Raw genomic sequence first — 24,750 nt, 5'->3', positions numbered from 1 at the left:
GTGACAAAATTGATCTTAAAAACCCATATTTAACACTTTTCAATGGGTTAACTATACTGCCTACACTGGAACATTATCACAAATATACCAAGACGCACACACATCTTTTCAGAATCTCTTATTCAGTCTCTTTCTCTCTTATACTCACATACACATTCACTAAACACATAGTTGTAGCCATTGAAGTGAGGAAACTATAGATTAATTTTCTTTACTCAGGTATGTAGTGACTCAACCACAGGCGATCAGATCAGACCAACGCGGCCTGATAAGGTTTGAGACGGAGGAGGAAGTTGTGTTTGAAAAGAAACGAGGCTGGAAGGTACACACAAACACACCCACTTTACAACTGGGTTAAAACTAGGCCTTTGAAACATCAGGAAAATACTTTCAGGTGCATAATTACAGTTTTGCATTCATTCACATGGTCAGTTACATGTTTCGCACTGTAAAGGTAGAGGTGTCTTTCTGAACTTAATCAAGTATTTAATGGTCACATTGTACACTGTATTTCTCCATCTAGCATACATAAGGGTTTTGAGTACTTTTATGAAGGCTTCATTCAAAGAAATTAAGAGTTTACTCTGTGCAATGTGTAGCAATGTTATTAGAGTTTATGTAGTCCTTGTGTGTGCTTCATGCAGTAATACTCATTGTTTTTCCCATACAACTTACTGTATTTATCTGTTTTGTGGCATTATTTACATTTTACTTAAAGATGTCAGAAATTATATAATATTTGTAAAACTATTTAAAGATCTATTTTTCAGAATTAAAGATTATGGAAATATCTGCCTTTGTCTTTTTCTTTAGTGTCTTGACAAAAATTCCTCTGCTCTCAGAAGTATTAAAGGGTTAGTTCACCCAAAAAATAAAATTTGTCATTATTTATTCGCCCTCATGTCATAAGAATTCCATTAATCTTCGGAACACAAAGATATTTTTCATAAAAATCTTAGCCATTTCTGTACTCTCCATTGACAGCTACAGTATGCAACTTAATTCTAAATTAAAGCCTAAATTAAATATGTTCATCATATAAAGTGATCGAGTCTCTTTAGAAAATTTGGACTAAGCCGCTTAATTCATATGGATTAGTTTTACGTTCTCTTTATGATTTTTTTTTTTTTTAACAAAGTGGTAGCTTTCAATGGAGGGAGAGAAATTGCTCAGATTTCATTAACAATTTCTTCATTTGTGTTCTGAAGATGAACAAAATTTTGAACGACATTAGGGTGAGTAATGACAGAATTTATTGTTGTGTGAACAAACCATTTAATAGTGGTTCTCAATCAGGGAATGCCAAATTAACATATTTATTATTAATAAGTTTAAACAATCTAACTTAATAAAAATGACTTAATAAATAAATTAATCAAAAGTTGTGTTGGACAGTGGGGGGCCTTTGAGTCATAGAAGACTGTACCAGTCATAAACGTAATACAATTTATAAAAAGCAATCCAGAAAGAGACAAGTTAAATACAATTTGAAAACTAAAATAAAATATGGACTGAACTGCAAGAATTCAGCCACTGCCAACACGGGCGTCCTTGTCAGGTAATAAGCTAGACATCTCTGGTACTGTCACCAGCACCTCTTCAACAGTTGGGCTTCTGCAGGCACAGAAGAGGACGGTCCTGAAGCCCGTCAGCTCCAGCACTTTCATCACAGGCCGAGGCGGGTCGTACATGGCGTCTGGACTTGGGCTGAATCCCTGATCAGCAAGAGACAGAATCTTCTTTGTGCCGTCATGTCTAGCCAAACCCCTCTCAGACAAAGTCCCTGAATGACAAAAAAAAATGTTGTTTTTTTCCCTGAAAATGCACCCTACCGTTAATTTTATGCATCAAATTGAATGTATCTTGAGAACCAAATCAGCATATTAGAATGATTTCTGAAGGATCATGTGACACTGAAGACTGCATTTTAAATTGTAATAATATTTCATAATATTACTGTACTCACTGTGCTTTTGATCAAATAAATGCAGCCTTGGTGAGCTTAAGAGACTTCCAAAAATTGTACCAACCCCAATCTTTTGAATAGTGCATTTCTCTGTTGTTTTACCTGAAACCGTGTGCTCTAGAAGAAAAGCCAAAACCCCCACAAAGAAAACTGGCAAGGTTACAAGAGACTGAAGAAGAACGTCAACACTGGCCACACCTGAACACAAGAAGATGACAATTCTTTCAATTAAATTTCCAAATCAACAACTATAAATTAGGAGTAACAATACACTACACAAAGTAGGGGAAAATTCACTCTTGTGGTTTTAGCACCTGTTTGTATAAAACTGTGGTGAAGTCTGAACCAGCGTGGCAGTGCTAATGACATGAACATTGTGAAGCCGATGTTGAAAATGTTGCGTCCTGAATCCACGTCAGCATGTTGTAAATAAGCTATGCCTGTTGCTACAGCAAGTGCGTAGGTCACACTGAGCACAGCACCTGAGAGAACACAAGCAAACATTCAGCCCACGCTTTTAAAGCCATATATCAGACAGCTATTAAAGTCCAAGTTTTGTTTTGAAGTTCTCCTACACTACAATACGTTTACATGCACCCAAGGTCAAAAAACACTTTAATTTTTCTTAGCACCAGCTCTTTTCTCAAAGTGTCGTGTCTGAAACGGTTAGATGAAAGATTCAGTCCCTCTAAACCCCTCCTTTCCGAGATCCTACTCTGCTCTGATTGGCCAGATGGCCCAGTCTGTTGTGATTGGTCTACTTCTTACAGCGTGTGTCGGACACAATTTCAGTTCTTCTCGATGTCGTTGACAACACCAGCTTCCAGGCCTCAACTACAACTTTAGTGTTTCAGAGTCAAAGTAGATTTTGTTCATGGGCAGCCAAAGATGTCCACAAGCTTAATAAGGCCATAAGGCATAGTGCAAATTTCTAACAAACCTATGTTGGTTCATGGAATTATTGACGACTCGTTTCAGAATCGGTTCTTTCTTTTGGGAGAGAATAACATTTATCGTTCGCTGTCATCTTTGAAACTCTGCAGAACTTTTACATTCACCACCAGCTATATTATACACTACATGAAAGATAAGATCTGAACTTCTAAAAAATTATCTAACTTAATGATGTCACAGGTAGTGGAGTAATAACTACTTTTAATTAATCTGTTTGAGATCGAATTAATGCTAGATGTTTTGCTATAAAATACAGATATGGCATCTGAGGTCAATTTCTAATATTTTTCTCAGTTATTTTGCTTTATTTCCAGATTCAATAGGCTCGTTCTTAGTAGAGCACGTTCGCACATGCGCACTCTTCAAAAAAGACACTTGACAAACTTGAAGACTTAAATGACAAATTGTATGTATACTAAATATAAGATATAGATTGTAATGAATGTCAACTTACTTACTTGGCTCAAGATAAGGATTCATTGAGTCCACATGCCATGCAAACAAGAAACAATTCTTCAAACCGTAGGTCGAGATCTGTCGTTTCAACCACTCAACTTTGCGATGCTGTTATGTTCGCTCGAAAACACAGACTCGTTGAACTGCTGATAATGACGGAACTTGCAACCAGAGTTGGCTAACGATGCTTTTGGGAAACGCACCCCTGATTGTTACCAGCAACATTTACCATTTAATTGAGTAAACTATAAATGAATAATCACCATGTATGGCCAGAGGGACAGAGCAGAGCATCTGCGCTAATTGAGGAGACACACCCAGAATTAACAACAACACCCCGGCCAGCTGCACTGTGCTCCGGGACCCAGACTGTGAGAGAAAAAGACATCATAAGGGATAAATTAAGAGATGTTGTAATAAACAGAAAAGGAGTTAATCATTTTAGGCAAAAGTACCGCACAATCGGTACTTTTGAAAAAATACCAAACACCAGTATCACAATACCGGTGCGACATGCTTCAGTAGACTCTTACCTGGCTGAGCCCAATAACACATGCATTAGACACACTGCTGCACAGTCCTATTGGCGCCCCCATCAGGCCAGCGATTACACTTCCCATGCCATCTACACACAGGCCCCTGTTACAGGCATGTGCTGGGGGCACAGGAGCCTTTAGGAGCCGAGCTGCCATCACGTACACAGCTGGAGAGCTAATGCTTGCAGACAGGCCTGCAGCCACTCCTGCTGCAATGCTCTTTCCAGACAGCAGAGGGAGTACTGAGGCTGAAAGTATACAAGAAACAACAAAAAAAAAAACCATCTAAAAAGAAGGAAAATTTGGAACTCATGACAAAGATTATTACTGGTTCACTGTTAAAACCTCCAAGGCAACTAAAAAAGGAGAGAGGAAAAGGCATATTTCATATTACCAGGAAGAGGAAAGTCCAGCCAGGGTACAGATTCATTAGGAAAGACAAAGTCAGATGAGTGTGGACTGTTGGTGGACTGAATGAAGGTGGTGTTTCTGATTGTTGAGAACATCTGGGTCACAGAGGTAAGATGGATGTGACCCCACCGCACCAGTGCGGCACACACGGCCCAGCTCACCATCACAGATAGAAGTACCTACACAGGACGGACACAAAGAGCAGGAGCAATATACTGTATTTGTTAATAATAAGGAACCCGCATACAATAACCTCAACAGTATTTAGACCCATTAGTGCATGAATGTCATTGATTTACATAAAGAAAAATGGTTGAAATTAATTGTAAATATATCTGTATTGAAGTTCTGAAAAAAGTCATTTATTTGCAGATGCCACATAGTTTCATTTTATATCGAATGCAATGTACTCTACAGTTCAAAAGATTGGAGTCAGTCCATTTATATATATATATATATATATATATATATATATATATATATATATATATATATATTTTTTTTTTAAATAAGTCTCTTTATGCTAAATTTAATTTAAAATATTTGAATATATTTTTAAATGAAATTTATTCCTGTGATGGGAATGCTGAATTTTCAGCATTATTACTCCAGTGTTCAGTGTCACACGGTCCTTGGTGAGAATTATGCTTAATATGGTGATTTGGTGCTCAAATATCATTTCATACTATTGTTATCAATGTTGAAAAATTGAAATGTTTATGCTACCTAATTTTTAACTGTTATACTTTTTTATTCTGTATTCTTTGATGAAAAGTTTAAAATAACAGAACTGATTTAAAACAGAAATATTTTATTATAACATATCTTTACGTTAATTTTGATCAATTTATTGCGTCCTTGCTGAATAAAAGTATGAATTTCCTTAAATCGTGTTGACCACAAACTTTTAAACAGTAGTGTAAATCTGTTTTATATTATATATATATTCGATATATTCCGATCTTAAGTTCATGTTAATTTCTAACAAATATTAGCGTTTATATTTATGAATTAACAATAATAAATACTTAAAATTCATAGATTTAGATGTGGATGCTCTCAAACATCCCCACATTAATAGATTTGCATGGACTCAATTGAGAATAATAACTAGACAGTCAGACACAGCACAGAATAATAACCAATAAGAATTTCCCAAAAGCAAGTTTCCAATACGAGCTTACGATCACTCATAAAAAGCCTAGAACTGTTTCCCATAACCTTTGACAACATTCAGTCCCATATTAAATTAAGAACATTTTAGCCAAAGATCACTGTAACACAACGCACCTCTTTGGTGGGAAACTTTGCCCAGATCAATGAGATAATCTTCTTACAGGCAAAACATCAATCTAATATACTGCAGGTTAAAAGCGGTAAAAGAGCTTGACAACCAGTGCAGCAGGAAATCCCATACAGTATATCATGTGTGTGAATGTGTCTATGTTACACTGGTTTTGAAAGAGACAGTAAACTTCTCTTTTGTGGAAAGTCACACAACTTTAAAAGTGAAGAAACACTTGAATTGGCTCTCAAAGAAATGGCTCTCCAAGTCAATCTAAAGGCTGGAATACACAACACGAATTTTGCCCTCAATTTCCCTCCGATGTATAGTCTGGACAGGTCGATGCTAGTTGCAGAAAGTCAGAGCCAGGTTTCATTTCCCAGAAAATTGTAAAGTGTATGATGGGCACAGACTATGAATCCATCCAGACACAGTATATCAAACATGTATGATATTTTGAACCAACTTTAGAATGGTGTTTCTGCATCCGTTTGTTGATTTCAGAGCGACTTGAAAGTCTGGTAGTGTGTGATCCTCAGTCATTTAGTGCACGCCCAGTTTTTCTCTGTAACCATTTTACAAAGTCACTAGGTGTATGGTGCCCAGTGTCTTAAAATCTGTTCAGATTTGAAAAAACTTGTTGTGCATTCCAGCCTTTAAGGTGCAGTAAGCGATTTCTGGTAAACTCCGCTGAAATTTGATCGAACCGAGAGCCACAACACACTTGTTGTAGCTAATCAGCAGTAGGGGGCGTGTCTACTCATAATGGGGGAGGAGAGAGTGAGCCAATCAGCTGCAGGGGGCGTGTCTACTCATGATGGAGTAGAAGAGAGAGTGAGCCAATAAGCAGTGAGATTGTGTGTCTAGCCATGGTGGGGGAGTAGAGAGAGTGAGCCAATCAGCAGTGAGAGGGCGTGTGTAGCCATGGTGGGGGAGGAAAAAAAGTGAGCCAATCATCAGTAGGGGGCGTGTCATTCATGATGGGGGAGGAGAGAGTAAGCAAGAGGGAGATTTGAAGAAAGACTGTAGAAAGAGAGATGGCTGAGAGACATTACAAAAGAGAAAAGGTCAAAGTAATATCACTGTAGTTGTAATGTTAACTGTACAGGACAGTTCTTAGTGTCATTTTTTCATCTTGAGCTGGTGTGCTGCTGGCAATTAACAACAAATTCTTGCTTGTATATACTCTAGTGTACTGTATGTTTATTTTTTGTTCTTCCTTGTCGTTCGTTCACCATCTTCACTGATTTCAAGCATTATTTTGCTTCAAATCAGGTATGATAAAGAGACGGCCATTCTTGTATTGCGTGTTTATGAATTTTGGGGCTGGAGCAATGAAACAAGGGGTGTGTTTGTTTGGGTTGATTTCAAATGTCAACGTGTTTCTCAGTAAATTGCTTACTGCACCTTTAAGTCATTCTGAATTTGAGCAACATCCCTTGTTGTAACTCACAGAGAGTCTCCTGGAGACAGAGAACACAGACAGCCGCAGAAAGGAGTGCAGATACTGAGAGAGGATCATGAGAAGAATAACTGCCCTAAAAAAGGAAAAGAAAGATATGTATTTAGAGTGCTCTGTGTATCCATGTTGCACATTGAGTTCATAAAAATAAACACAACTATTCTGATTTAACCTTGAATTATTTATAATCACATACAGTGTATCTCTATATTGTTCAATTACTCAAAAAATGTGTTTTACTACAAATTAATAACATTATACACAGCTATTTCTTTCCTAGACTGCAGTACAAACAAAATAAAACTTTAATGGACCCACTAAAGTGTCTTTGACTACTATGTACCACTAACATTTAAGTGTGTCCTTACAGTGTAGCCATGCCCCAATGGTCAGAACAAAGCAGCGCTGCCTCTCTGTAGATGGAAAATCCCAAAATGCAAAGGACAGGGGCCAGAACTAATGGTCCACAATGTCCCACTGCAAACCCACTCAGACCAGTCAAACCCACGGCGAACTGCACAATACCTGCAACCAGAGTCATGCCTCTCAACTACACACACACACACACACACACACACAAATTGAGATATGAATTGTTCACGATGAAATATTAATGTATCAATAAATAAATGAAATCTTTTTGGTAAGTGCAAGCTGAAGTTACTGCACTACTGCAGAACAGTGTGACAATGGAGGGGTGGTCTGAATGTTCAGCACCACGGACAGCACTGTGCTCTACCTCTCTTATTGGGTGTGCTGGGGCCACAGACTCCTCTGCTTCAATACACTGACCTCTGCAGGCCATAGGAGTCCCTACCACACAATACCATTGAAATCAGATTTCAATATCAGAATCAAAATATATAGATGTATTACCAAGTAATAGTTTACTTGAAAAAGTTTAGAGTGCACAGAAACAACAGCAACTACTACAACAGTACACAGATCGTAAAATAAAGATATGTGAATATATATATGAATTTGAATGTACAAGTGTGCTATATACAAACAAAATGTAATTTCTATAGCTTTAATTGGGGGAAGTTCGTGTGTTTAGTTGGGTAGATTGTTAGACTTCATTTTAATTCTGGCCAGAACCATTCTGACCTGACTGAGTAGAAAGCAGCACTAGGGCAGGGATCAGAAAGTCCAAAGATGGAGCCTGGATCAATGGCAAACTGAGAACAGAGGAAACCTTGGACTTAATCCTATAGATTGTTTTGTACTGTAGTACAACTGTATCAACTTAAATGAAAAGCAATATGGGTAAATGTAACCATACCGTGATCCAATCCAGCTCTGCAGTAGTGTAGCTACACCAGAGTAAAAGAGTACATGGGCCACTATTCTTTTCTTGTCTACGTCCTGAATTAGTGCACTCACAACCAATGCACACAGAGAGGACAACACCAACACATGCTGTATGGAGATAGAAACAGACTTTTACTCTTTTTAGACTTTTTTTTTTTTTGCTATGTTCACTAAGTTTGCTTTGAGAACTTAGTTGTAGTAGGTTATGACTTTAAAATGTCAGCATTTATTAAATATGACAGTAGGTTCTTGAATTGGCAAAAGAACTCAAGGATGACTTCAGGTTTAAAAAACAGGCAGGAATTAAAGTGCTTCAATTCTACTCTAGTGTTATATGATGTTATTAACTTGTAAAAGAAATATCATTTCAAAAAAAATACTTACTTGCAGAGCAAGGGCAATATTCAGCAATAAAGAAGGACTGCAATTCACGTCTATTCTTTCCATTCCTCCAGGCTTTTCCGGGTCCAAAGGTTTCTCTTTACATGTACACAGATTCTTACATCTATCAGTCCTTACCATCGTTTCTGACTTTCTTTCCTTCTCCGTCTTTCCTTAAAATGCTATTTGGCCCTCCGCTGTTTACAATGTTAGCTTTCTCCTCTTGTCTTACCTCTTCCTCCTCATATGATGGCCTTTGACTCAGTTATGCAACATGCCGTTTTAAATCAGCATTACTTTTAATCATTATCTTCATATTGACTTAAAATAACAATGGGATTATTGCAACAGCTTTGCTTGGGAAACTGATATGGCCTCAGGAGAAAATGAGTGATTATGCTTGCCACTGTAAATCCACTGTTAAACATACCCTTGTGAAAAAGAACTGTATTAAATGTGCATTTGTAAGGTACTTCAAATATTAAAAGTATACTTAAAACTGTACTTGCAGATAATATAATATAAATAAAATAAAAGGACATTTAAGTGTACTTGAAACGCGTACACTATGTTTATTAACAAAGTTAAGTACACTTTTAAAAAGTGCACTTAACAATAATGAAAATAATAAAAGTTGTACTCTAAAGTACATTTTAAACCTTACAGAAGTGCTGTGCAGAAGCACATGTTTTGCAGCAAGGTGAACAGGACCAAACAGTGGAAAAGTTACAGGATTAAATCCATGTTTATTAGCATAGGGTGAGTCAGCAGGATACAGGACTGTAGAATGACACACTCATGGCTTACAGTGGCATAAAGTGACCCTGGTGTCCCAGGCCACCTCAGCAAGAAAACATCAAGTCACTACACACAGACACACTGCTCATGGATTTAAGCATGCCTCTTTCACATTCACACTAATTACATATATAGATATGTTCAAAGAATCTGTATCTTTAGTGACGAAACCCAACAAAACTACACAATGTTCACGGCTACAAATGCAACAACGCTAGCAAATATCGTAACTGTGCTCAAATACAGGAGGAGGAAGTGTTTGTCCACTCATTCTGGGGACTTTCGATTTAATTAAGAGCTTGAGCGAGAGGTCATTAAAGATGCATTGGCAGCTTGAATAACTCAGTAATCAGTCTCTATACAGATCACATTTGATTTCTTAGTACAGGGTACAAAAAGCAAACACACACTTGCTTCAAAACTGCAGAAGCGTGGCAAGAACTCCCCCGAAAGCTTGGGTCACATGACACGTCCAATAAGAGAAAGAGATCAGGAGTAACAAACAAACCAAACAAAGAGCAAACAAGTTCTTATTCAGCGCAACAGATGACTGGAGAATCAATATCTCTGCCATACCAACTTAAGTTCGGTCCTCATCAAAGTTCATAACCTCAGATGCACTAAACCTCTTGTTGCTACAGTATATGGGATGGATGGTCAGTTCTGATCAGACATGAAAAGACCAGAGTTTACAACACTGAGAAAGACCCCAGTATATAAGCCAGCGATCATGGCACATGGAATAATTTTAACTCGCATTTGTCACACAATGTACAAAAATAAAACTATAAATACAGTGTACTGTAAGTGGACTGAAGTCATATTATGCATATTCTGAGTCACTTTCGCATGTTGCACTTTATTAAAACTCACACAAGTGAGCATTAATAATATCCACACTTTGCCAAAACGTCCGACACGTCTATGAATACAATTAATAAAGAATTAAAAATCTGTGCAGAGCTTATTGCATTACATGTTAAGAAATTCTCCTTCACGGAATATAAACCGCAATTTTACTTAATGACCGAGACAAATCATGTGTATGACTGCGTTTGCACAGTGAACTATTAATCAAATATTAATATCGGAAATGGCTTTATCAAAAACATCTGTGGACGGTGATATATCGTGTATACAGTAAAGCTAAGGGTCAGAAACAGCACACAGGTTCATTAACATACAACCTGAGCAAGAGTCTGGGGTTCAATACATCGGCCTTGTTAGTGTCAACATTAACTGCTTATGGAACGAGTGCATATGGTTTTTGTTTCTTAATACTCCTTTAACTATATTAGTCTGATTTATTTGTACTTTTTAGTTTGTTCCTGATTTAAACATGCAGAAATGGTGCTGGTAGATATTTGACAGAGCAGTCAAACTCCATTCCCGTGAAGAAATGGAAACAATTAACTAGTTAACAGGGAACGTTCTCAGAACTTTCTGGAAAGTTCTCTCAAAGTTATGAACGAACATTCTTCCATTTACGTTAACAGAATGTTTTTTCAAAGTTATCTGATACTTAATAATGTTCTAAAACATTAGCACAAAAACTTTATTTTTATATCATTCATCTGTTTTTTTTAAATGTTATATTAATTACTTTTTTATTGTTATGAAATGTTCCCAGAATGTTTCCTTAATGTTGGCATAACCAAGAATATATGAAAGAATATACTGTGTGTATATATATATATATATATATATATATATATATACTGTATATATATCATGTAATATACATGGGAACATTAACAAAACATTCTTACAACACATCATTGATAGGGTATTCACCATTTTAAAAGAAATACTGTTTGTTTCCACCTGTGACATAATTATATATCATGCAGCTCAAATAGTCCTCAGTATCAGACTATCTGTTTCGTTCACCAGTTTGTGAGCTCATGAGATATGACTTAAAACTTTTTCACTCAAAACGGGACAATGGTTAAGTGTGGCTAGTCTAAAAACATTTACAGCAAGGACTTACTTTGGGTATGTTACTCCCTCAATTAGAAAAGGCTAGAAAAAAATACTATCACTCATTTTGTCAAAGGTGGATCCAATCATATTCAAAGCATGACAAATATGAGTGAGGACACCCAAAACAATGCACTGACTAACCTGTCAACAACTTCCACAAACATAACCAGCTGATTGCCTGTGGCGGTGCATTTGTTGGTATAGTAGTTTTTCTGGTCTGCATTTTCAAAGGAAGCAAAAAGGAGTAATATAGATGGGGGAAACAGTGTCACAGATCAAGCTGATCACAAGCGCTCACATCCTCTGGGTGAAGTTTTCAGGAAAGACTCCCTTTTTCTCAAGATCTTTATGCAGAATCCAGTCAGACTCTTTGACTCCCATCAACCACCCTTCATCCTGTAAGCGCACAAAGTCAGTTAGGTGATCATAACTAACACCACTGAGATCACAAAATAAACAACTACACAAACCTGCTCCTCTGGATTTTCAAAGCCCACTACCAGCACCACATCTCCTGCCTTCATCTCCAACTCATCCGAGTCATTGGCATTGTAGTCATGCATTGCTTTCACCTGCATTCACACAAATACATGTCTCACTTCTTCAGGTTAAAATTCTGATTAACAAACCATTGTTCGTTAAATTAAAACATCATTTTGCACTCACTTTGAACAGGAAGGCTTCTGGCATCTCTACATTCTCTGTGCTCTCTGTGGCTGCTGTTGCAGTCTGTAAGCAAAGACATATATGTATAGTTTTCATCGCATTGTATGAATTATTACCATCAAAACAAGAAAGGTGCTGAACTTAGTTCCTGACACGCTTAAGAGCCCCTAATGTACCATTTTATGTCTTTAGGTCAGATGGTGGAGTCTGCAGCTACTCCGTCGGTCCACCAGAGGGAGCCCTCACCTGATTATCAGCATGCACTACTGTTCAAAAGATTGGGGTCGGAAAGAATTTTTTTTACAGGCTTTTTTTTTTTTTTTTAGATAGGACAGTAGAAGGACAGACAGGAAATCATGGGAGACGAGAAAGGGGAATTGGACTGGGAAAGGACCTCGAGCTGGGACTCGAACTCGGGTCACCCAAAGTGTTGGAGCACTTTTTTACGTCTCTGGCAGAAAGATTTATTTATGTTTTTGAAAGAAGGCTCACCAAGGCTGCATTTATTTCATCAAAAACATTAATATTGGGGAAATATTATTACAATTTGAAATTACAGTTCTCCATTTAAATACACTTGAACAGAAATCATTCTAAGCTCAATTGGTGTTCAAGAAACATGTTTAAAACAGTATTGCTGCTTAAAATTTAGGTGGAAACCATGATGTATTTCAGGATTATTTGCTCCTGAACAGCAGTTATTTGAAACAGAAATATTTTGCAACATTAAAAATGTCTTTACTGTCACTTTAGATCAGTTTAATGTAGCACTGCTAAATAAAAGTATACATTTTTGTTGATTGCGAACCTTTGAACAGTAGTGTATGTTGCCGCAAATTTTGGGTCACCAATAGTATTCCTGTTTGTCCTTTAGTCTCTTGCTTTGTTTCATTATCAGACTTTTGTGACTATTTTGCAATCCATATATGCTGTGCTTTATTTTATTCACTTACAGTTTCGGCTACTGTCTCTTCTGTAACAACTGCCTGTTCTGTGGCCTGCAAAAAGGAAAGACCAGGAGATAAAGAAGAAGAGGGCCAATATATAGAAGAATGAAAGGTAGAAATACCAAGGGAGAGCCGAGAATTGAAAGAGAGAACAAAAAGATGCCAATTACACAGCTATTCTCATAACATATCAAGCCCAGTTGAAGCAGTTACTACTACTACTACTAGCGCTGCAACCAGCATTCTCCCAATTGCCATGCTAAGCATCTTCTCGTTCCCATCCAGTGATGCCTACAGCAGCAGGACCTCAGTACAGCGCAGCTCAGCTCCTGTCAGCTAGCTCTATGAAATTTGTACCTGAGCCCCATCCTCGTCCCACCCCTCGGCCTGCTGGGTAGAATCAATGTCATTCCCCTGCACAGGCTGAGAGCCTTCATCATCATTCCAGGTGGGGAATGTGGCCGGAGCATGCACAGGTTGGCTACCATCATCATCCCAGGTAGCCTGGGTACCATCATCACCCCAGCCAGAGTGCACAGTCTGAGGACCATCATCGTCCCGTGTCTGAGGTACCTCGGCTTCATTCTCTGTATGCTATATGTGGCAGGGGGTTGGGTAAGTAGGGCAGTGAGGGGAATGGTGGGAAGGGGGCATGTGGGAGCCGGGTAAAGCATGACCAGAGTGAAGAAAGAATGAGGAGCCAGAGAGAGTGTAAAACACACATTTCTTCAGCCGAACACACTATGATGTGGGATGTGCAACATTAATATCATGGACAGTTAAAGCAGGACAGACAGACTTAAGAAAGCTTAAGAGTGAAAGGAAATTTAATGGAATAGCTGTTTCGCAACTGTCTGACAAAGGCAGATTCATTTCCCTTACAATTAAATATACTACTGTAAATGAAATGGCTTTCAGAAATAGCTAAATAAGTTGCTTAAAGGGTTAGTTCACCCCAAAATGAAAATTCTGTCTGTAATTACTCACCCTCATGTAGTTCCAACCCTGTAAGACTTTCGTTCATCTTTGGAACACAAAAGAAGACATTTTTTATTAAATCTGAGACCTGGATCACTCCTCCATAGGTTTCTTAAGGGATCAAAACTGGCTGGCCCATGAAAGTTAAAGACATCTTTAAAATAGATTAATAAGATTAATAAGATTGTCTTTAACTTTTATGAGCCGGCCAGTTTCGATCCCTATGGAGGAGTGATCCAGCTCTCAGATTTAATCAAAAATATCTTCATTTGTGTCTTACGAAAGTCTTACGGGGTTGGAACAACATAAGGGGGTGAGTAATTGCTGACATAATTTTTATTTTGGGGTGAACTAACCCTTTAAGATTCTGTCTGAATTAAAAGGAAAGGTTATACATGCTGGTATACACTACAAATTTTAGTAAGCAATCAAAAGCACACTCACCTCCCATGGATCCCAATTCTGTCAAAATGTGCACACACACACACACACACACACACACACACACACACACACACACACACACACACATAAAGCAAAATTAATGACTGGATTAAATTGATTGGTCCATTTAAGAAGCATTTACACTGAAGTTCCATTGCAGACATATACTTACATTGTAACAAAGACATTGTAATGCATGAAATATACTCTAAGACAGTGTTATAGTACTTAAATCTGGATAAGACCATATTTTTTAGAGCTTTTGGAATTGATCTGGACTCAGACTTAAAATAAGCTGGTCTCGACTAGTCCGAAAATAAAATCTTTTTTAGTCCGAGTCCGGTCTTTTCTGAACTTGAGTACTACAACATATATCTACGCTATACGCAACATATATATATATATATATATATATACATATATATATATATATACGACGCTAAATCTACAAGCTGTTCTGTCAGACCTGTGCGGCTGGGGTGGTGGCGGCCTGAAGCGAGTCCAGATCCATATCCAGCAGATTAGCAGTGGCTGGGGCATCATACTGCAGTGGTGTAAAGGGTGTAAAATATTTGAGTAAATGTAATTTGTTACTGTAATTAAGTAGATTATTGGCTACTTTGTAGTTTGACTGAATATCAATATTAGCAACTTTTACTCTCTTGACTAGGCCTACATTTTTGAACAAGTATTTGTACAATATACTCTTTACTCCAAAACATTTGTTATGAGGGCATTGAAGGTACTGTATCTTGTGTGTTTTGCCCTTGTTCACCCAATCTAGTCAACATGGCTACTTTAGGCAAAAGCATTAGCAGGTAGTTGTGAAGTGTCCAGTGCAACTAGGCTTTGACTATTTAATTTTACCCAACATTATTTTATTTATCATTAATGATGAAGATACCTTTTTGAAGTATATTGGTTTACTTATGCCCTTTCCGAGCACTTATGCTTAACTGAGACTTGTCAACCTTGATTTATTGTAATATTGAGGTTTCAGTTATAGGTTAATCATGTGATTGTTCTCTTCACAAATAAACTGTTTCTTGTTTTCCACTGGCATGTCTCTCACTAGATGCTGAGGACAAGTGCATCCTTGCATTGTAAAATAACTTTCATTTTATCAAGGTCAACCATGATGGATGAACATTTCCAAATTTACCCTAAAGTCTTCAAAGTGGAGCCACACATCAAGCAAGCTACAAGCTGGAAACCTTTTAAAAGAACACCTGATAAGTGACCTAATGTTGCCCATTTTCTTTATACCATCAACATTTATTGAATTTAAGTTTTGTCTGTCATTCCAACTCAAATTCAACATCCACCTCATGAATTGACAGCTAGTCTTCACATGATACCATCATATGTAGCAATATTATCCTGGAGACGAGGATTACAAAAGAAGAAATTACTGCTGACCTGTGTTGGCGAAGTGACACTGATGTTCGGAGTGGCAGCCTCACCAAATAGATTAATAATGCTCTCCTGCTTCAGATCCTTAGATGGAGTAGCTTTAGGAGGCGGAGGGACAGCTGGCTTTAACTGGAAACGCACATAAATAAGAAATGTTTGACCAGTGTCACTGATGCTAACAAAAAGAGAGATGAGAAATCCCTGCAATATTGTTTACAGGTGTCAGCAGAATTATCGTACACTGCAAATACGAAAACCATGGTGATTTCTAAATGCATAAAGTACCTTAGACGGAGATTTGGGAATGGCTGGCGGTCCTCCTGGGCTCAAAGTGTGATTGGCATCTTGTGTTCTTTCACTGGAGCTAAAAGTTCAGAGAATGATCTCAGTACAGACACATGGCTATGATGAGCTCATCTTTCATTAGGCTCAATCCAAGAACAAAGGCTTCGCACTACAAGCCCTAGATGACCAGTGTGGCCAAAAGTCTGTCTGGGATACTTCCACGGCAGAACTGACAGTGTAATTACACTGGAATCAATAGTATCAATTGCAACATTTATTCATGCAGACTTAGACGCAGTTGCTTCCTGTGCAAAATCATTCTGCTCATGCAGTGAACTCAAATGTACTGTGAAGGCATCATCTGAAACACATAGTTGCAAAATGCAAAACTGTTGCTGGAAATGGCTACACTTGAAGGCACGCAAAAAGCTTAAGTAAGACGAAATGCAGCGACACACACACAAACCCTTAAACACACGGCACTGTAGGGCTACCGCTGTTACCTCTTCTGGGCTGTTGATGTCCTCACCCCTTGGCTACCTGTTTTTCTGTGGGAGTGGTGTTGTGGTTTGTTCATTAATTTAATTGTATATAAACGGTATAGAGTGTAATTATGCCAATACTAATTATTGTTTAGAGACCGTTTTGATGGAAAATGGACAAAAATGAACCATCATGTGTAAAAAAAAAGTACTGTAAATACAGCTCTGTGCTTCTCAATGAAACTTTATGTATACTGCATTATATAAACTTGACTGACCTGGACATATCTTGATTTTCTAATTTAACCAGTGTATCATTCAGATTCTGATTGATCTGTTAGGAAAAAAATGATTAAATAGAAAATAAACATCTTTTGAAATACAGAAGTTTTTTCTTCATTTTTCACTATAATCACTATTACATTTTTACTAGATAATATATATATATATATATATATATATATATATATACATACATAGGGAGAGATAGAGAGAGAGAGAGAGAGAGAGAGAGAGAGAGAGAGAGAGAGAGAGAGAGAGAGAAAACTTTCAAAGAATACTGAAGAAAATGTCAGTTTCCACAAAAATACTAAGCAGTTTCAACATTGATAATAATAAGAAATGTTTCTTGAGCAGCAAATTAGCATGTTAGAATGATTTTTGAAGAATCAAGTGACATAAAACTAAACTATAAAACTATTTATATATTAAATATATTATAATGTTAAAAAGTTATACACAAAACATAACCATAATGTTCTGTCATTGGAAGGTGTTGAACTAGATTCCTTACTTTTCCCATTTCTCTGTGAAACTTCTCCTCCAGACCAGCCACACTCTGGAATGTATTCACATAAAAGCCAACACGACTGGAAGAGAGCAGACACAATTTCAGCCCCCATAAGATGACAACATATCTTAGTCTAAGATGATACACCCATGGGCCATTTACAACCAATCTGGTGCATATTGCAGACAAAAATGACAAGAGCCAATCAAATCGTCAGGCTTCAACATCATTTCCGTGAAGCAAGGTGTACAGGTACTGAATTATCCAAAGTGCCAAAAAGGTTCATATCAGTGAATCTGTGAAAGATGTTCAAAATTTATTTTGAGGCATTAACTATTAGTAATTAAACTCACTCATTAAAAAACAGATTAACAGATAACAGATTGCGCTGTTGAACACCAGTCTATTACTGGGGTTGCCTCGATTTTACATTTATCTGCCATCCATCCATCCATCCATCCATCTTCTTCCGATAATTTAAAAATAAAGAAAATTATCTGGGCTGTTCCCAAAAGCATCGTATGCCTAAGTTGATCGTAGAGCCCTTTGGTGGCAATTGTTCTACTTGGGCTTACGATGCTTTTGTGAAACGCAGTCCTGATGTAGGTTGTTTTCCATGACGATCAGACAGGTTCTTCCTAGTCTCAGACGTCATGCCCATGGACCGTTGGCTAATGTCTGATGCAAATGACTAAACAAATGGGAAACATGTCTGGACTTATTATTTTATGTACACCAGAGTGTGATGTCATATCACGGCAGTAGAAGTGTCTGTAGAAATTCTGTGTGCTCAAAGTCTATCGTGACCGCAGCTGTCTGTGACAGAAAACCCAGAGAAGATCTGTGAGAGTAAAACAGTAATAAATCCACACCTGTTCCACAGAGATGGAAGTTCCTCCTGCAAATCTATATTAATTTCGTCAAACACCTTCTGTGCCCTTTCCAGCTCTTCCTCTGCCTATAAACACATAAAATTACATCAAAGCATGACATATACTGTAGTTAACAATCTTATTCATCCACAAGGCTTTCGCTATTGAAATAGATTGACCTGAATACAGCTAAATCAAATCAAATGAATTGCCTCACCTACCCTGTTTGATTTGCCATTTATTTGGCCCAAATGTGCATGGAATTTCATTTCATTTTACCTTTATCTAACTAGACGAGAACAAAATTCTTATTTGTGTTGGTCTGGCAAGACGATATTGTCCTTTTTAATGAAAAAGAGGGAATCAAAATACCGGCTAGCTCTTTTCACAGCTCAGAATAAAGTAGCATTAGTTATAGTGTCACCTGACTCCTGGAGAGGCTGGTCTGAGCTACGTTATGGGCGGACAGGATCCCCTGAGCCCAACCCGGGGCGGCTCTCTCCAGCAAGGAAGCCGGCTATATACAAAACAAGTGAGAAAAATCGAAAATAAATGCCTTGGATTTTTTTTTTCCCTTAATTTTTTGGCATTGAAAACATTCTTGAAAAATAAATGACTATACCTTGGTGATCTTAATCCCCTCCTTTCCTTTCTTGCCTTTGTTTACCGCAGCAAAGTTGTGCCGTGCGCTGTCAAAGTCCACCAGCTTCCTGTCACGCTTCGCAATACGGGCCTAGAAAGAATTTTATTTTACATATATTAAATGGAAATTCACAGCATGGTATGCTAGCTAACCACAACATCATCATGGGATCTTAGTACTCTGATGTCAGGAAACTGGCCCAGGTAGGTGTCCATGGATATAAGCGCATGATCCACAAGTTTCTGATGAAAGTCTGTCCAAAGGAGGTCTGAATCCTGTTATACACACAACAATGGACACAAAAGATCAGAATGGCTCAAAACCATCTTAAATACATTTAGTTGAACACCAACACATTCACACAGACAAGCACTACAGTATCTATAGAGACAACAAAAGAGCAGCGGGATCAGTTATAAAACTAGTTAAGCTAAATCTAGTATCACTATTTGTGTGGTTTCTTGCAGTTACTGTGCTAAAAAACTATTTACATGTTTATAAACTAGAGACTAAACAATTAATGGAGATGTAGATGGGTCTAAACCTAATTTATAGTGAATTACCTCCCATATCTGTTTCCTTACTCCTAATATTCTTTTCAAAGAAGACAATCAAATAAAAAGTAATCAAATTAAAATGGTAGACATGCAAGACATTTACAATGGATGCAGAAATTACACTTTTATTTAAATTAAAAGAAGTACTGTTTATAAAAATTATAATAAGAAGAAATGTTGCAACAAATCAGCCTATTAGAATGATTTCTGAATGATCATGTGACACTGAAGACTGAAGAGGAATGGCTGCTGAAAATTCCTTTCCTTTTATTTACATTAATATTTTATAATATATTCAAATTGCACACAGTAATTTTAAATTGTAATAATATTTCCCAATACTACTACTTTAACTGCATTTTTAACCAAATAATTGCATCCTTAAGGAGCATGAGATATTTACCAAAAACTTTAAAAAAAAATATTAGGCAATGAAATTTCCTGAGAAAATTGACTGTCTTGTAGCTTTCTATGCCCCTTGTGCAGATTTGTTTACTTGTGTGTACTTTAGTTTATTTGTTTGTTTAATTATTTATATTTTATCATCATTAATATATTATAATTTTTTGGATTGTGCAGGATGTCTTAAAATTTTTTTTGCCATTTTCCAACATTTAAACTTAAATATCTGATTTAATATGGATTATTCTTTCCAAAGATTTTTGGAATGTGTAAATACATTTTTACTAAAAAAAGGACTTAATAAAACAATAACCTCACAGATGGAGTCCACATCCTTTCTTCCATACCAATCATTCTCATACATGTCATCCAGGCACTCGTACAGACGTCTAGAAGATTCATGCATGGCTGGGGGAAACCATGAGAAAGGGATCAGCAAGGGTAAGAAAACAACACATTCAATTTATGTTCATTTTAAGTCTGTAATTTTATCAATTGATAATCTCACTTTTTACTGCAGTCAAATAGGCCCGAAGGTCTTTCTGCAGTTTGGTACCTTCCACCTATGTGAGCACATGACACTAAAGTGAGACACGGTCATAGACCAAAGGCATAATACAAAAAAAAATCCCCTTATACTGCTTTAGAATAAAAAATTATTAATGAATTAAGAGCACGATTAGAAAAACACTCACCAGCTGTTTGTTAAAATTAATCACACCCTCTTCAAATGCCAGATCTTTAGTCTCATCTGCCTTGCCAAGCTTTTGGAGAACCTGAAAGAATATGATTGTATTATTGACCATTTTCATAGGCTATATTTTGAAAAACACTTATTGTGTACTGCTTGTTCTTTCTTTTTTTAAATATATATTTAAGAAACTGTTGTCTTCAGTGTGTAATGACAAAACAGAACCCCTATACAAATATAGCATATTTTCATTGATTAGAACTATAGGTTAAACAAACAAACAAACAAACAAACAAAAACTGCATTATCTTGAAAAGATTAAGCACTTTTACCACGTAGTTCATTTAATAAATGCTGTCTGTCTATATTATAAATACATTGTCAGTGTCATATGTATTGTTCAAAAATGGTGGCTGACTGGAAAATTTAGTTTATAAGAAAAAATTTACACACATCTCTAATTGACTCGTCTCTAAGAAGGCTGGTGTGAAGAACCCAAACATCATTTATATAGGATATAACTAATCAATAGCAAGAAAAGCCAGACGGCGTGTTAAGCCATTTAATCCCACAGCTAACATTTAGTCATTTCAGTTTTTTTTTTTTTTTTTAAATAGTTTTTGAATATCTGTTGGAGTATTTTACACAGAGTTGTCAAATGTCGTCCTGACAGGTATCACGGTGATGAAGGGCAGCAGTGCGTGATGGACTGTAGTGATGAAAAGACTGACTCATTTCCGCAAATCGGTTCTTTTGAACAGTTCGTTCGAAGAACCGTTTTAAAAAAAACGTAATTACGTCATCATGTGGCCCCTGTCATCCCTGCTTAGCCATATGTAGGCAAATGTCGCTGTGTATTACTTTTCTCGCAAAGAAGTTGTATTACTACGGATTTTATTGCTGATTTGTTCAGTTTGTAGTACCTTGCGATCATGCGATGATTCAGCTAATAGAAACTATGCATTCAATTCTAAACAAACTAAAATACTAACATTCACTTAACGTATATCATATAGTTCTCGGCTCGTTAAAAATCTGACGTTTGAAAGAGACCGTTCTCTGATGACGAGATCCACTTCGTGCACGAATCGTTCGGACTTGTTTTGTGAACCGATTCAATGAAGAGATTCTATTCAAAGAACGATTCGTTTACGAATCAGACATCGCCGCCGCGCTCATCCATTGGACGAAAACACCTATGTAAAGGTTCAGAGGCAATAAATGGGTTGATTTAAGCTTAAAACACACACAGAGCTGATCTTCGTGGTATCAAGCGAATCCACAAATCCAGTGTAACAGGCACAGCTTTCTATTTGTTTCCATAGCAGCCCCACTGCAATGCCATAAACAGCGAGCTTGCGCCTTCAACAAAGTAAAATCCATACATGTATTAAAATATAAGCAAATAGATACCAGGCAAATGCGTACTTTAGTAGGCTTTTTGCTAGTGATGGATGAGCCTCGACTCTAACACTTTGCACGATCACGTTAGAGGACGAAACACTGGCCTTAATGCTTGGTGCTGAAAGGTAGGCTATAACACATTGACATCGGTGTTGAGAGACATGATGTATTTAAATATGTATATGATGATTAAAATGTCTTACCTTTTCCTGAGCCCTGGTAATTTTTTTCTGTACATTGCTTGCTATTTTCCCTGCGGTGACCACTTTCCCCATCGGTAATTCAGCCATTTTTATCCGGATTGGGTTGTTTGCAAGCAACGCGTCAAATGAGCATTTGTTATGATATCTAATTCTACAGAGTATTATTTTATTCTATGCAGATGCATTCAATTCTAGGCCTTGTAATAACACTCGCCCCTGGAATAGAATGAACCTGCACAAGCGCACACGATATCCAGATGCTCATTGACCAATGACAATAGCGCAGTCTTAAAGGGACAGTAAACCATTTTTTTTCTGTCACACACCAACGAGGCCGTAACACAATATTTTAGGGTTATTGTTCCTGCTTGCAGTGGTTTTACAGTAAAGTATATAACCTAGATATTTATACTACTTGAGGCCAGGTCTTTGTGACAAGTTTCTTTCTGTAGAAAGTTGTATTGACCACCTAAATTCCTGAAAATTGATAGCCTACTGCTTTAAACTATGCTATAAACAATCATAAAAACGGCTTCAATAGTCCATTTAACACAGTGGCATGTGCTTTAAATGCATTAAAAGGGAAGGAAAAAAAGGATGTGGTTGTGGGTCAGCCTCAATTGTGGATTGGCATGAACAGAACGCCATAAACTCCAAAGTTTCTCCACAAAATCTCCATCACAGTGCAGGAGATTTATTCTGATTTATTTGTGGTTCTTGAGGGTTCATGCGTCAAAGATTTATTGGAGCACCAGAATTACTCAGTCCAGGGAATTTGTGAGTTTGTGGCGATACCTCAAAAGCACAGCCTCTAAAGAAGTAAGTGATAATTGCTATTTCAAACCCAATAGTGATCGGTTGCATGCACAACAATGGCAACAAAAGACAAATATTCCAGCTCACTCAATCAAAAATCTAAAGTGAACATGAATATCTGATTGTTGAAATTGCTTTCTGCTTGTTAAAAGTCATTACATCAAATATTTATAACTTTTTAGTGTCGTTTCAGACAACAGTGATGCTGTTTGATGCATTTTCAGTCATTCATGTAGATTTTCTCATGTATTTCTTTTGTTGAAATTCTTCTCTAAATGTAGCCTACAGTATAAACAATATCAATAAATTAAATTTACGAATGTGGAAATGTACAAAATCAAACATGATTATTCATGTCCTAAAGTGCCATTAAAGAAATACATTCTAATACTAATTGACACATCTAAAGGGATAGTTCACCCAAAAATGACATTTTGTTATAATTTTATCACCCTTATGTCATTCCAAACCTGTTTGAGTTTCTTTCTTCTGCTTAACACAAGACATTTTAAAGAATGTTGGTAACTAGACGACGGTAGCCATTGAGTTCCATAGTAGAGAAAAAATATTATGGAAGTCGATGGAGACTGTCAACCAACATTCTTTAGAATATCTTCTTTTGTGTTCTGCAGAAGAAAGAAACTCCTACAGGTTTGAAACAACATACTTCCCACAGAAGTTTCAATGTACACCGACAGAGGGGGCACGTGTATCTGTTCAGAGATATTTATGACGTTTTGAAGTGGTATTTCAACACCAAATTGGTTTGCCTAAATTGTGAGAATGACATTGAAACAACTGAGCACCTTTTTTTTTTTTTTTTTTTACTTACTGTTAATATTTAAAGCTGTTCTGGTCTCAGTAGTACAGCAAAATGACCTGCATCGACGTCCATACACGGTGTCCGAGAGAGCTCACCGCGCTGCAACCTGATGAAGACGAATGCAAATTCAAAAAAACGTTTGCAACTATAAAAACGCATTAAAATACAAAAAATACATCCGCAAATTAAGAAAAACATCTTCATCAGTTCCACAACACCTCGGCCACCGTACATAAAAACCATTTGAAGAACAAGCTATGAACACGTTAAATTTGGTGAGCTCAAGAAAGATTGTAGCCTACAATTGTTTTCAATAAATTGACTGTAGCTTTCTATGTGTTACGTGTCTGTCCTGTCTTATATTGCACATGGCTGTCGGGACATGTGCTCTTGTCATTGTTTGATCCCTCCCCCTCGTTACCTGATTAGCGTTTCAGTTCTTCCACCTGTTCCCTCTTGATTTGTTCCCTATTTAGGTCTCCTCTTGTTTGCTGTTTTTGTCGGATCTTTGCCTTATGTTGCCCCTGTTCCTTGTGTTGGTATTCATGGTCTTAGTCAGTGTTTGTTATTCTAGTTCTAGTTTGTGTGTTTTGTTTTCACTTATTAATAAATATCCATTCCCTGCACTTGAGTCCTCCTCTCCACTTTTTGTATTCGTATCGTGACACTATGCTATGCAGCTTTCTTTATTTATGTGTACAATACTTTAGTTTGTTTTTTCGTTTATTTTATTAACATTGATATATTTTTAAAGTAATTATTTATTTTCCTTTTATTGTCTTTACATTTGG

At 37.0% G+C, this 24,750-nt stretch overlaps 2 protein-coding genes across 4 annotated transcripts; both read right to left on the bottom strand.

Moving 5' to 3' along the window:
* Positions 1–557: 557 nt before the first annotated feature.
* On the bottom strand, positions 558–9,219 carry slc23a3 (solute carrier family 23 member 3). Its single transcript, XM_039683131.2, has 12 exons — positions 8,766–9,219; positions 8,353–8,489; positions 8,178–8,248; positions 7,810–7,883; positions 7,439–7,620; positions 7,062–7,146; positions 4,307–4,502; positions 3,910–4,160; positions 3,640–3,745; positions 2,281–2,448; positions 2,069–2,164; positions 558–1,783 (listed from the first exon to the last, which is right to left on the bottom strand). Exons 1-12 carry the CDS (start codon positions 8,901–8,903, stop codon positions 1,527–1,529), a joined length of 1,761 nt encoding a protein of 586 aa, XP_039539065.2. The 5' UTR covers positions 8,904–9,219; the 3' UTR covers positions 558–1,526.
* Positions 9,220–9,484: 265 nt separating this feature from the next.
* Positions 9,485–22,590, bottom strand: bin1a (bridging integrator 1a). 3 transcript variants are annotated; one of them, XM_039683517.2, is made up of 20 exons: positions 22,321–22,590; positions 20,718–20,798; positions 20,531–20,585; positions 20,336–20,430; positions 19,243–19,338; positions 19,043–19,153; positions 18,845–18,937; positions 18,421–18,506; positions 17,552–17,627; positions 17,037–17,092; positions 16,780–16,824; positions 16,277–16,355; positions 15,998–16,120; positions 15,045–15,122; positions 14,579–14,596; positions 13,514–13,750; positions 13,163–13,207; positions 12,210–12,272; positions 12,014–12,115; positions 9,485–11,939 (listed from the first exon to the last, which is right to left on the bottom strand). In XM_039683517.2, exons 1-20 carry the CDS (start codon positions 22,405–22,407, stop codon positions 11,838–11,840), a joined length of 1,728 nt encoding a protein of 575 aa, XP_039539451.2. In that variant the 5' UTR covers positions 22,408–22,590; the 3' UTR covers positions 9,485–11,837. The 3 variants fall into 3 exon arrangements, with proteins under 3 accessions (XP_039539451.2, XP_039539454.2, XP_039539453.2); XM_039683520.2 differs by lacking the exon at positions 13,514–13,750; XM_039683519.2 differs by lacking the exon at positions 16,780–16,824.
* Positions 22,591–24,750: the final 2,160 nt, after the last annotated feature.

The sequence above is a fragment of the Pimephales promelas genome, chromosome 7, assembly GCF_988280905.1.
Source record: "Pimephales promelas chromosome 7, fPimPro1.hap1.1, whole genome shotgun sequence".
Lineage (NCBI taxonomy): Eukaryota > Metazoa > Chordata > Actinopteri > Cypriniformes > Leuciscidae > Pimephales > Pimephales promelas.
Note: the sequence above shows the minus strand (reverse complement) of the source record. Positions and strands in the feature narration are given on the sequence as shown.